At 48.4% G+C, this 12,899-nt stretch overlaps 1 protein-coding gene across 1 annotated transcript; it reads left to right on the top strand.

Moving 5' to 3' along the window:
- Nucleotides 1-1,002: 1,002 nt before the first annotated feature.
- On the top strand, nt 1,003-5,003 carry med9 (mediator complex subunit 9). Its single transcript, XM_038820851.1, has 2 exons — nt 1,003-1,207; nt 4,677-5,003. Exons 1-2 carry the CDS (start codon nt 1,050-1,052, stop codon nt 4,891-4,893), a joined length of 375 nt encoding a protein of 124 aa, XP_038676779.1. The 5' UTR covers nt 1,003-1,049; the 3' UTR covers nt 4,894-5,003.
- The last annotated feature ends 7,896 nt before the right edge of the window (nt 5,004-12,899 follow it).

Here is a 12,899-nt window from a genome sequence, read left to right on the forward strand (position 1 = left end):
CGTTCGGGGAGGGGACCAGAAAATTCCCCAGCAGCAGGAGGGATCATAAAATTCCACCTGACAACAAAAATCTCAATCAAACTAGTTAAACATTATTTGACTTTACAAGTGCCTTGCTCGTTAACCTTGTACAAGTGATTGTTGATCATCCAGATTATTCTTTTCCACAAGCTTCCCCACCACTGATGTTGGGTGGCTTGTAGTTTCTGGACTCATCTACACACCAATTCTCCAGTCTTTTGGACCACCCCTGTATCTGAAGAGGATTTGGAACACTTGACCAGTGCCACTGCAATTTCCACACTGATTCCCCTGGTATCCTGAGATGCACCCGATCCAGCCCTGGTGAATGAGTGAATATTTTCAGGGGGGCAAAAGAACAAAAGGTTGCTTTTTTCTGATTTAAAATAAAAATTCAGTGAATATTATAGGAAGATGATCTGAATAAAGGATATATGCCTTTTCTTTCCAAATGTTTTGAAAGCAGAATTGTGAATGGCAGTTCATCTCGTCTGTCTTCCACCCTACCAGACTTTCTATTTCTTTCTTTGCTCTCTGCCTTTCCCTGCCTCACGCTATCACATTTCTGAGTTCCCTCAGTTATGAGGAAGGGTCACCAAACTGAAAAATGAACCTGTCCACAAATGTTGCCAGACGTTTCCCATAGAAATCCTACCGTGCAGAATGAGGCCATTCGGTCCATCGAGTCTGCACTGATCCTATGAAAGAGCACCCAATCTAATCCCAGTCCCCCACCCTTTCCCCGTAACCACACCTAATCGTTGGACACTAAGGGACAATTTATCATGGCCAATCCACCTAACCTGCACAACTTTGAACTGTCGAAGCACCCGGAGAAAACCCACGCAGCACGGCGGGAAAGTGCAGACTCCAGAAACGAACCCGGGGTCAGAGAGACACCAGAAACATCCAGGACTGAGGCTGCGCCGATCACAGGATGTGACGTAATAATGCGTCATCCTGAATACGGTCTATTCCATTCACTGGCGCCGGTAATGACGCACTGAGGGGGTCACAGGTCAACAATCATGGCGGCGGCGGCAGCAGCAGCAGCGGCAACAACTGCGGCGACCACGACGACAACAACAACAACAGTAACAACGACGACGACCACCGCGGATGTGAAGGCTTCCATCAAACAGGAGGACTGTTCCTTCCTGCCAATTGTCCACGACATCATAAAATGGTGAACAAGCGGTGTGGAGGAGGAGTGACCAACAAGAGAGCGGGGAGGGAGATGGATGGATGGATGGAGGGAGGGAGGGGGGGGGGAGGGAGGGAGGGGGGGGGGGGGAGGGAGGGAGGGGGGGGGGAGGGAGGGGGGATGGATGGAGGGAGGGGGGGGGGGATGGATGGAGGGAGGGGGGGGGGATGGAGGGAGGGGGGGGATGGATGGAGAGGGGGGGGGGATGGATGGAGAGGGGGGGGGGGATGGATGGAGAGGGGGGGGGGGATGGATGGAGAGGGGGGGGGGGATGGATGGAGAGGGGGGGGGATGGATGGAGAGGGGGGGGGGGAGGGATGGATGGAGGGGGGGGGGAGGGGGGGGGGGGATGGATGGAGGGGGGGGGGGATGGATGGAGGGGGGGGGATGGATGGAGGGGGGGGGGAGGGAGGGGGGGGGGGGAGGGATGAGGGGGGGGGATGGATGGAGGGGGGGGGGGGGGGAGGGGGGGGGGAGGGAGGGGGGGGGAGGGAGAGGGGGGGGGGGAGGAGGGAGGGGGGGGGGGAGGGCGAGGGGGGGGGGGAGGGAGGGAGGGGGAGGGAGAGGGGGGGGGGAGGGAGGGAGGGGGGGGGGGGAGGGAGTGAGGGGGGGGGGGGAGGGAGGGAGAGGGGAGGGGAGGAGGGGGGGGGAGGGAGGGGGGGGGAGGGAGGGAGGGGGGGGAGGGAGGGAGAGGGGGGGGGGAGGGAGGGAGGGAGAGGGAGGGGGGGAGGGAGGGAGGGGGGGGATGGAGGGAGGGAGGGGGGGGATGGAGGGAGGGAGGGGGGGGATGGAGGGAGGGGGGAGATGGATGGAGGGAGGGGGGAGATGGATGGAGGGGAGGGGGGAGATGGATGGAGGGAGGGGGGAGATGGATGGATGGAGGGGGGGAGATGGATGGATGGAGGGAGGGGGCAGATGGATGGAGGGAGGGGAAGAGGAGGGAGGGGGAGATGGATGGATGGAGGGAGGGGGGAGATGGATGGATGGAAGGAGGGGGGAGATGGATGGATGGAAGGAGGGGGGAGATGGATGGATGGAAGGAGGGGGGAGATGGATGGGGAGGGGATGGATGGATGGGGGGAGGGGATGGATGGATGGTTGGGGGGGAGGGGATGGATGGATGGGGGAGGGGATGGATGGATGGGGGAGGGGATGGATGGGGAGGGGTTGGATGGATGGGGATGGGAGGGGATGGATTGGGGGGAGTGGATGGAGAGGGGATGGAATGATGGGGGGGGAGGGGATGGAGGGAAGGAGATGGCGGGAGGGGGAGGAGATGGATGGCAGGGGAGAGGAGATGGATGGAGCGAGGGGGAGGAGATGGATGGACGGAGGGAGGGGATGGATGGATGGACGGAGGGAGGGGATGGACGGAGGGAGGGGATGGGATGGATGGGGGGAGGGGATGGGATGGATGGGGGGAGGGGATGGAGGGATGGGGGAGGGGAGGGATGGGGAGAGGGGATGGATTGGGGGGATTGAATGATTGGGGGGGGGATGGATGGATGGATTGGGGGGGTGGATGGGGAGGGGATGGGTGGATGGGGAGGGGATGGAATGATTGGGGGGAGGGGATGGATGGGGGGGGGAGTGGATGGATGGGGGGAGGGGAGGGGGGAGGAGATGGATGGAGGGAGGGGATGGCAGGGGAGAGGAGATGGATGGATTGGATGGAGGAGGGGATGGGATGGATGGATGGGGGAGGAGTGGATGGATGGGGGAGGAGTGGATGGATGGGGGAGGAGGGGATGGATGGTGGGAGGGGATGGATGGGGGGGAGGGGGTGGATGGGGGATGGATGGATGAGGGAGGGGAGGGATGGGGGGAGGAGGGATGGAGGGGGGAGGAGATGGATGGAGGGAGGGGATGGCAGGGGAGAGGAGATGGAGGGAGGGGGAGGAGATGGAGGGAGGGGAGGAGGCGGATGGAGGGGGGAGGAGGGAGGGGGAGGAGGGGGAGTGGATGGAGGGAGGGGGGTGGAGATAGATGGAGGGAGGGGGGAGTGGATGGATGAGATGGAGGGGTGGATGGCTGAGTGGCGGGGTGAATGGATGGCTGAGTGGTGGGGTGGATGGATGGCTGAGTGGCGGGGTGACTGGACGCGTGGAGGGGTGGCTGGACACGTGGCGGGGGGTTGGGTGGATGGAGGGAGGAGCGGGGTGGACGGAGGTGGAGTTAGGGGAGGAGGAGGAATGGGGCAGAGGAGGGAAGGAGTGGGGAACTGGATGGGGAGGGAGGAGTGGGGGATGCAGACAGGAAGGGGAAATGGATGGGGCGGGTGGAGGGAGGAGGGGAAACGGATGGGGTAGGAATGGAGGGGAAAGAGGATAGTTGATGGAGGAAGGGATTAGGAGGACGTTGGGAGGGGGGAGTAAGCAGGGACTGCAGAAGAGGTGATGGAGCGGTATGGGTAGGGAGGGGCCTGGAGGAACAGTGGAGGTGGGGAGGCAGTGAGGGCGATGGGGAAATGGATGCATGGTTCACGGAATGGAGGGGACAGACATGGGAGCTGAATGGTGATGGGGATTTTTGGTGTGAGGGGAAAGGAATGGCGAGTGGGGAAGTGGGAGGGGGGAATAAGTTGGGGGAGCAATTGGTGAGGGGGTGGGTCGGCTCACACCTTCTGGTCTGAGACCATAATTTGAAGTGTTTTGAGACACTGATGTGGAATGTATGATCCAGTTGTATTGGCTTCTGCTTTTGTCGGAGTGAATCAAGTCCACCACCAAAAGCACTTTACTGTGGCAGCATTTTGGTCTTTAAACTAGCTGCTTAACTTTATATTTATCCATTGATCAATATCGCAAAAAACAGATAATTTGGTAATTGCAACCTTGCTGTTTGTCAGCTATTGCTGAGCACAAATTATTTGCCGCATTTCCTACATTACAAACCAGCCTCTGATGCTGACTGGGAAGTGAATCTCAGACTTTCTGTATCATTGGTGAGGCCGTGGAATGCCCTACCTGCAACAGTAGTGAACTTGCCAACATTGAGGGCATTAAAGTTTATTGGATAAGCATATGGATGATCATGGCATAGTGTAGGTTAGATGGCCTTTAGTTTTTGACTTCCCATGCCGGTGCAACATCGTGGGCCGAAGGGCCTGTACTGCTCTGTATCGTTCTATGTTCTATAACATGTGATATACTTTATTTGCTGAGCCATCATATTGAATTGTTTTTGATATCTCTGCCCTTTGCTGGTTGTGATGCAGTCCAAAATGAATCGTTAGCAAACTTTACCGATATGTTTTAGACATTGCTGGACTGTCACTCCTACCATCGCGCCTAAACATTATTTTGAAACAAAATCTAGTAATTCAGTCCATTACGTGCTGACTAATACTGGCATCCTGTAGTCCCAGTGATTTTGTCTTATTTTGATGTTATTTTATAAAAACATTAGTTCTATGTAATGATTTTTATACTGGTTTTATTGTTGTGTGCAGTATGGATAAAGACAGCCAAGATGTGCACCAAGAGCTCAATAGACTGAAGACAAAACTGCAGGAGACGCGGGAAATGATTTTGGCAGTGCCTGGGATTGATCTCAGTCCTGAGCAGCAGCAACTGCAACTTCAGAATTTGCGAGACCAGGTCCGCACCAAGAATGAACTCCTGCAGAAATACAAGAGCCTTTGCATGTTTGACATCCCCAAAACGTAGACAATGGACTTGGTGAAGCATTGGGAAAGGTTTTCATTCTGGGTCCATTTTTTATTACTGCTGAGCTCATAACCACACAAACATGGATAAAATTGTATGCTTAATAATGATTCATTGTGTGTGCTTTCTTTGAGTTATAAACCTGTTGAATTTAGTGCATGTGTAACTCTTATCAATGTATCAGAATATTTGTTCATTGTTTTCTGAGTAATTAGTGCATCCACCATATGCAACTGTATGGACTGAAGAATGCATGTGTTGCTGGTTAGACTATCGGGAGTTTGTGTGAAGTAAAATGTTAACCAATCTGCAATGCAGTGACATGCAGTAGTAGGGGTTTGGTGGATGCAAATAAGCATATCGTTTACAAGCCAAGGATCAATGCAGAAGGTGTGAAGCTGAGGCTCCATTACTACTTTCATATTGTCTTTTAACTGTAGATTTGTGACTGGCGTTGAAGTAGTGTAGACTTCTGCATCTAGAAACAGCACAAAAAACATGATGCTTCTAGCCACCAGTTAGTTGAATGTTAATGAAGGTGAAAAGGAATTCAAAATTGATAAAGAGCTAATTAGTTCAAGAACCATGAATGGATGTTGAAGTTTGAATCTGGACCATGTATTTGTTTTTTTTTATAAATAATTTTTATTGAAATTTTTACAAAATATAAACATCTTAACTCTATTAACGTACAACCGCGGTAACACCCCATAAACAATGCCCCCCCAGCTTCAAGAGCAACTTCAAACAAAAGGAAGAAACAAAAACAAAGAAAAAGAGAAAAGAAAAAAAACAAACAAAGGAGAGAGATAGCACCCTCCACAAACCCTTGTGCACAGTTCTCCCTCCCCCCAATCCTTACCCCCCCCCGGGTTGCTGCTGCTGTCGGCCTGTTTCCCTACCGTTCCGCCAGGAAGTCCAGAAAGGGCTGCCACTGCCTGAAAACCCCTTGTACTGATCCCCTCAGGGCAAATTTCACCCTCTCCAATTTAATGAACCCCGCCATATCAGATCCAGGCCTCCACGCTTGGGGGCCTCGCATCCTTCCATTGGAGAAAGATCCTCCGCCGGGCTACTAGGGACGCAAAGGCCAGGACCCCGGCCTCTATCGCCTCCTGCACTCCCGGCTCCACTGCAACCCCAAGAATTGCGAGTCCCCAGCCTGGCTCGACCCTGGATCCCACCACCCTCGACACCGTCCTTGCTACCCCCTTCCAAAACTCCCCCAACGCTGGGCACACCCAAAACATATGGGCATGGTTCGCTGGGCTCCCCGAGCACCTTGCACACCTGTCCTCGCCCCCCAAAAACCTACTCATCCTTGTCCCAGTCATGTGGGCCCTATGCAGCACTTTGAACTGTATGAGGCTAAGCCTCGCACAGGAAGAGGAGGAATTCACTCTCTCCAGGGCATCCGCCCACGTCCCCTCCTCAATCTCCTCCCCCAGCTCCTCTTCCCACTTCCCCTTCAGTTCCTCCACCGAGGCCTCGTCAACCTCCTGCATTATGGACCATGTATTTGTTAAGTTTATGCGAAATGATCCGCATTATTGTCCGTTCAGTAAAAGTTGCAATTTGATGTGTCTAACAAACGGCGACATCACTGGTTTGGCCATGGTGGGGGAAATTGCCAATTCATTTTCAATTATAACTAATAAAGTGAAAACATGATGTCGGGAATACATCAATTAACCGTTGAAAGTTTCTTCCAGTCCCACTCGCTGTTTGAGCAGTGTGAACTTGGGTCTTTTTGTGTGTGTGTTATATGTTATCTTTTGTTGCTGCTTTTCATTTAAGAAGCTCTGTCTCCTGCTTAATGTGCAATATCTCCCCACTTTGAATGGGGTGTAATCATAGCATACTAATCATTAGGAAACATCTTTGTTTTCTTTACCAGGAGCAACCTAGACCCTCTTTTGTTTCAGCACTTCTGCTTTGGGAGGGATTTTCTGGCCATTCACGCCGGGGGAATCTTGTCCCACTGATGGCAAACCCCTGCTGACGGCAAAACCCCGCCGCCGGTTTCCAGGTGGCGAGGGGTATATTTCACCGGAAACTCCATTGACAATGGTGGGATCAGATGATCCCGCTGCCGACCAATGGCGGGCCGCCTATTCTGTGGCGCATTGTGTGAAAAATTTCACTCGCTGTGTTAATTGTTTTTGTCTCTTCCCCTCGATCCAAACTGATTCCCAGGATGGTGGGATTGACATTAGAGGAGAGATTGAATCAGTTAGGATTATATTAGCTGGAGTTCAGAAGAATGAGGAGAATCTCATAGAAACCTATACAATTCTAAAACAGGGTTGATGCAAGAAAGATGTTCCTGATGGTGGGGGTGGCCAGAACCAGGGGTCATGTTCTGAGAATACAGGGTAGACCATTTAGGATCGACCTGTGGAATTCATTACCACAGAAAGTAGTTGAGGCCAAAACATTGTGTGTTTTTAAGAAAGAGTTAGATGTAGCACTTGGGGTGAAGGGGATCAAAAGGATATTGGGTGGGAAAGCTAGAAGAGGTTACTGAGTTGGATGATCAGCCGTGATCATAATGAATGTTGAAACAGGCTCGAATGGCCTCCTGCCCGCTTCTATTTTCTACGTTTCTCTATCTCTGCGTAGTTGGAATTGTGAAAATTTGGAACAATTTGTTTTTTTAAACATCTTTGGTGACTTGTGAAGAAATTAAATTACAGTCATGACTTTCTAAACCTGTATTCTTTTCAGTTCATGATTTAAGCTGTGATGTTTAGACACTTGGGGTGTTAACTTTGTCTCAATGGTAGCACTATTGCCTCAGCCCAAGCTTGAGGATTCAAACCCCACTCCAAATTACTAGAGCACGGAATCTCTGCAGGCACTATTGCAGTACTGAGCGAATGCTCGTTGTTGAAAATGGCTTTCAGATGAGATTGTTAGACCATAGGTCTTCCACGTCACTTTTCAAAATAGGGTTCACATCATTATGAATCGACATTTCGGGTTTATTCAACATATAATGAGAATCAATACAATCTGCAGTGTTTATGGTAAACTTTGCACGTTCACCAGAAAATATTTTAAAGTATCAAGCTCAAAGCAGGAGGTTCAATGAATTTTTATCAAATTCTTGAGGTATCTCGCTAAGCATTCACTCTTTATACCCTTTCCAATATTGCAATGTTTCTTTGCGAAAACATTTTATTGAAACATTTATTATTTTGTTTCTTTGCTACTTAAACATCCTTCAATGTCCCTTCTGAATAACTTAGTTTTAAAGCTCCCTACCTTTGGTATGGTTTTTATCCTCATCGATCTGTCAATTAAGTCTTTAGGAAGGCCTAATGAATGAACATAGAATATAGAACATACAGTGCAGAAGGAGACCATTTGGCCCATCGAGTCTGCACTGACCCACTTAAGCCCTCACTGCCACCTTATTCCCATAACCCAATAATACCTCCTAACCATTTTGGTCACTAAGGGCAATTTATCATGGCCAATCTACCTAACCTGCACGTCTTTGGACTGTGCAAGGAAACCGGAGCACCCGGAAGAAACCCACGCAGACACGGGGAGAATGTGCAGACTCCGCACAGACAATCACCCAGCGGGGAATCGAACCTGGGACCCTGGCGCTGTGAAGCCACAGTGCTATCCACTTGTGCTATCGTGCTGCCCGTGCTGATGAATTATCAAAGGCTTTCTAATGACCTGGGAGGCTGTTGCTTTCCTGTCACCTGAAACCATATTCCTTGAACAAATGTCATTTTTCTTGTTTCTCTGATCAATACATTCCTCTCCTACCATCTTCATCTTTGGAGACATCTAGCCATCATAAAAAATGTAAAGCATCTCCTGCTTGCTATGAAGTTGAAAGAAGAATAACCTAAGCCTAAACAAAGCCTATAAACTTGCACAGTCTCATTAGAAATTAGTCACGTGACATGTTTAAGTCATAATGGATAATTAGCGTGTCTCGCTACAATTAATATGAAGAAAGATTAATAATTACCATTTACTTGTGAGCTGTTGAAGCTGATTCCATGTCGGCCCCCTCAGGATGAAAGAAGTCCCTTGCTACTATCACAGAGGATCAAGAAAGTTATCCCGATGTCCTGATCGATATTTATCCCTCAGTCAGCATTAAAAACAGATTAACTGCTCTTTTTATCTAATTGCTTCTTATGGAGCATTGATGCGTGTAAATTGGCTGCTGCATTTCTCTGTATTTCAAGTAATCGCACTTCAAAAGTGCTTCATTAGCTGTAAGGCTTTGAGACCTCTCTATGGTGTGAAAAGTGCTGCACAAATGCCCGTTTTTCTGTCGCATTGTGCAGAACATTTATTCAATATTTGAATATTTACTAACTTTGAAATCAATTTGGGTATATTGTAGGGATATTCGTTTGGCTAAAAGTTCAGGATTCCTTACAGGTGGTCACTTCAGTTTACTCTTGATTGAAATCCCAACAACTCCAGGATATTTTCTTTTGTAAAGTGATAAACAGGCTTCCAATCTGTTGAGCCTGTGCTCACAATGCTCTGTATTCTGATCTTGAACTTCCCCTGACAATGACCACTTTTGGTTGGTGAAAATGATTGCCTTAAGTTTGAATGTCTTCATGAAAACATGCCCATTCTCCATTTTGTCCCAATATAATTAAGCTTGCACTTTTTCGAATCCTTTCAGTTTAACTGAGCATAGCTCTGTGACAGTGCATATATTCAGGATTGAACTTCGGTGCTCTAAGTTACAATTGGAGGATGTGCTTTCTACTTCTGATCTGCAAAATAAAGAAAACTAAGTATTCTGACCAGATCATGTGTAATTCTTTTGAGAATTTTGGAAACTGGTTTGGATCCTGGGTTGGAAGGAGCTTAGTTGTCTTATTAATGTATTTACAGAACATACTACTAATCCAAATCACTAGCTGCTAGCACTTGGATTTGTATGTGAGATTCCTCACAGGCTGTACTGTTGGTTTTGGTATTTTCCCAGAACGACCCATGCTCACGTTATAGGCAGTTTATTTCAGCAAACACGGATTTTGCAAAATTCAGTGTTCACTGCCATTATGGCAAACTGTGGATACACTAATTAAACATGGAAGTCCAGAAGTTGGTGTCTGTAATCCTGCAGTTCACCATTGGATGAGCTGTTTCAAGCAATCACTGAACTGTTGAAAGCTTACATGTTTACACTTACCATGCTGTAAAAACCCGTTAAGGAAGTTACACCTTGCCAAGTTCGGTATAACTGAGTCTTTAACATACGACATTCACAATTGTAGGGGGTCTTGTGGCGCAGTGTGTAGCTTCCCTGCCTTTGTGCCTAGAAGCTCTGGATTCGACTTCCACTCCAGGACCTGATGGTCAAGGGAAGTGTGTTCATAACGCGGACAAACAGGTTGAGTGTCATTCTGCAAATCTTTCCAAACATGTCAATGGCTGGCAGTGGCGGCCATTATGTGGAGTGGCACCCCTCAAGCTGTAAGACTCGCTGCCTGTTCCGTGAATTGGTAATTATGGGGACAGACGAAAGTCTGCCTTAGTGCACTACTAGGTGTGGGAAGAGAATGGAAGATGATGTGCAGGTTAAGTAGATTGGCCTAATTAAAACTGCTCTTTTGTGTCCAAAGATGTGCAGGTTACGTGGATAGAGCAAGAGAGTGGGCCTAGCTAGGGTGCTCTTTCAGAAAGTTAGTGCAGGTCACAACCTGAAACGTCAACTTTTTCTCTCCACAGATGCTGCCGGATCTGCTAAGTATTTCTAGCATTGTCTATTCCTATTTTATCTTTGACATAATTGGTTATAGAATTATAGACTTTACAGTGCAGAAGGAAGCCAGTCAGCCCATCACGTTTGCACTGGCCCTTGGATAGAGCACCCCACCTAAGCCCATACCTCCACCCCATCTCCAAGTAACCCCACCTAACCTTTTTTTGGACACTAAGGACAATTGATCATGGCCAATCTACCTAACCTGTACATCTTTGGACTGTGGGAGGAAACAAGAGCACCCAGAGGAAACTCACGCAGAACGGGGAGAATGTGCAGACACTGCACAGCCAGTGACCCAAGCCAGGAATTGAAACAGACCCTGGAGCTGTGAAGCAACTGTGCTAACCACTGTGCTACCCTGCCCCCCCCCCCTGTGCTACTGTGCCCCCTTTTCTTTGAAGGTCTGTTGTGAACCATTAGAATTTGATAAATGCAAAGTCCCAAGCATATGTAATGCAACCTAAAATGCTCAGTATCCACTTATTTATTGCACACTAAGGGTGGGATTCTTTGCGCCTGCCTGTCGACCAGAAATTCCTGCCCAAGGTCAACGGACCTTTAAATGGTCCCGTCCTGTCTGTGGCAATCTTGTGGTGGATGCAGCTGAAGAATCCAGCCCTAAGTCAAGCTTTAATAGGAGACGTTGGGCTAGATTCTGTTTTAGTTTCATTTTCAGTGTTGGAGCTGAAGCCAGACAAAGCAGGTATACTCTTGATCTCTCTGCCATGAAAAGACTATCTCTTGATCATTTGGTGAATTCAGAATTATAAATGTTCTCAGTAGTGAATGTAAACCTAATGTGCTTCAGTTAAAAGCTTTTGTCTTCTGGATGTTGTTTGGGAAGTTATTCAGGATTACTTAGTGTTGTATTCTTTGGGGGTTGTATTTGAATTGACGGTTGCTAAGATTATTTTTTAATTTATTTTTTTAAAAATAAATTTAGATTACCCAATTATTTTTTCCAATTAAGGGGCAATTTAGCACGGCCAATCCACCTACTCTGCACGTTTTTGGGTTGTGGGGGCGAAACCCACGCAGACACGGGGAGAATGTGCAAACTCCACACGGACAGTGACCCAGAGCCGGGATCGAACCTGGGACCTCAGCGCCGTGAGGCGGTTGTGCTAACCACTAGGCCACCGTGCTGCCCTGACGGTTGCTAAGATGTTGAATTGACGGTTGCTAAGATTATTTTTTAATTTATTTTTTTAAAAATAAATTTAGATTACCCAATTATTTTTTCCAATTAAGGGGCAATTTAGCACGGCCAATCCACCTACTCTGCACGTTTTTGGGTTGTGGGGGCGAAACCCACGCAGACACGGGGAGAATGTGCAAACTCCACACGGACAGTGAGGTCCCAGGTTCGATCCCGGCTCTGGGTCACTGTCCGTGTGGAGTTTGCACATTCTCCCCGTGTCTGCGTGGGTTTCGCCCCCACAACCCAAAAACGTGCAGAGTAGGTGGATTGGCCGTGCTAAATTGCCCCTTAATTGGAAAAAATAATTGGGTAATCTAAATTTATTTTTAAAAAAATAAATTAAAAAATAATCTTAGCAACCGTCAATTCAAATACAACCCCCAAAGAATACAACACTAAGTAATCCTGAATAACTTCCCAAACAACATCCAGAAGACAAAAGCTTTTAACTGAAGCACATTAGGTTTACATTCACTACTGAGAACATTTATAATTCTGAATTCACCAAATGATAAGTACGTACCAGTCAGGCAGGGAGGAAAGGGTCGAGCGAGGGAACCGTGGTTTACCAAAGAAGTGGAATCTCTTGTTAAGAGGAAGAAGGAGGCCTATGTGAAGATGAGGCGTGAAGTTTCAGTTGGGGCGCTTGATAGTTACAAGGAAGCGAGGAAGGATCTAAAGAGAGAGCTGAGACGAGCAAGGAGGGGACATGAGAAGTCTTTGGCAGGTAGGATCAAGGAAAACCCAAAAGCTTTCTATAGGTATGTCAGAAATAAAAGAATGACTAGGGTAAGAGTAGGGCCAGTCAAGGACAGTGGTGGGAAGTTGTGTGTGGAGGCTGAGGAGATAAGCGAGATACTAAATGAATACTTTTCGTCAGTATTCACTCAAGAAAAAGATAATATTGTGGAGGAGAATGCTGAGACCCAGGATATTAGAATAAATGGCATTGAGGTGCGTAGGGAAGAAGTGTTGGCAATTCTGGACAAGGTGAAAATAGATAAGTCCCCGGGGCCTGATGGGATTTATCCTAGGATTCTC

The sequence above is a fragment of the Scyliorhinus canicula genome, chromosome 15, assembly GCF_902713615.1.
Source record: "Scyliorhinus canicula chromosome 15, sScyCan1.1, whole genome shotgun sequence".
Taxonomy (NCBI): domain Eukaryota; kingdom Metazoa; phylum Chordata; class Chondrichthyes; order Carcharhiniformes; family Scyliorhinidae; genus Scyliorhinus; species Scyliorhinus canicula.

Excerpts from the sequence above, each read along its gene's own strand:
- med9 (XM_038820851.1), top strand. The coding sequence starts at position 1,050 with ATGGCGGCGGCGGCAGCAGCAGCAGCGGCAACAACTGCGGCGACCACG. Across the intron at positions 1,208-4,676 it reads GTCCACGACATCATAAAATG|TATGGATAAAGACAGCCAAG; the intron begins GTGAACAAGCGG and ends TGTTGTGTGCAG.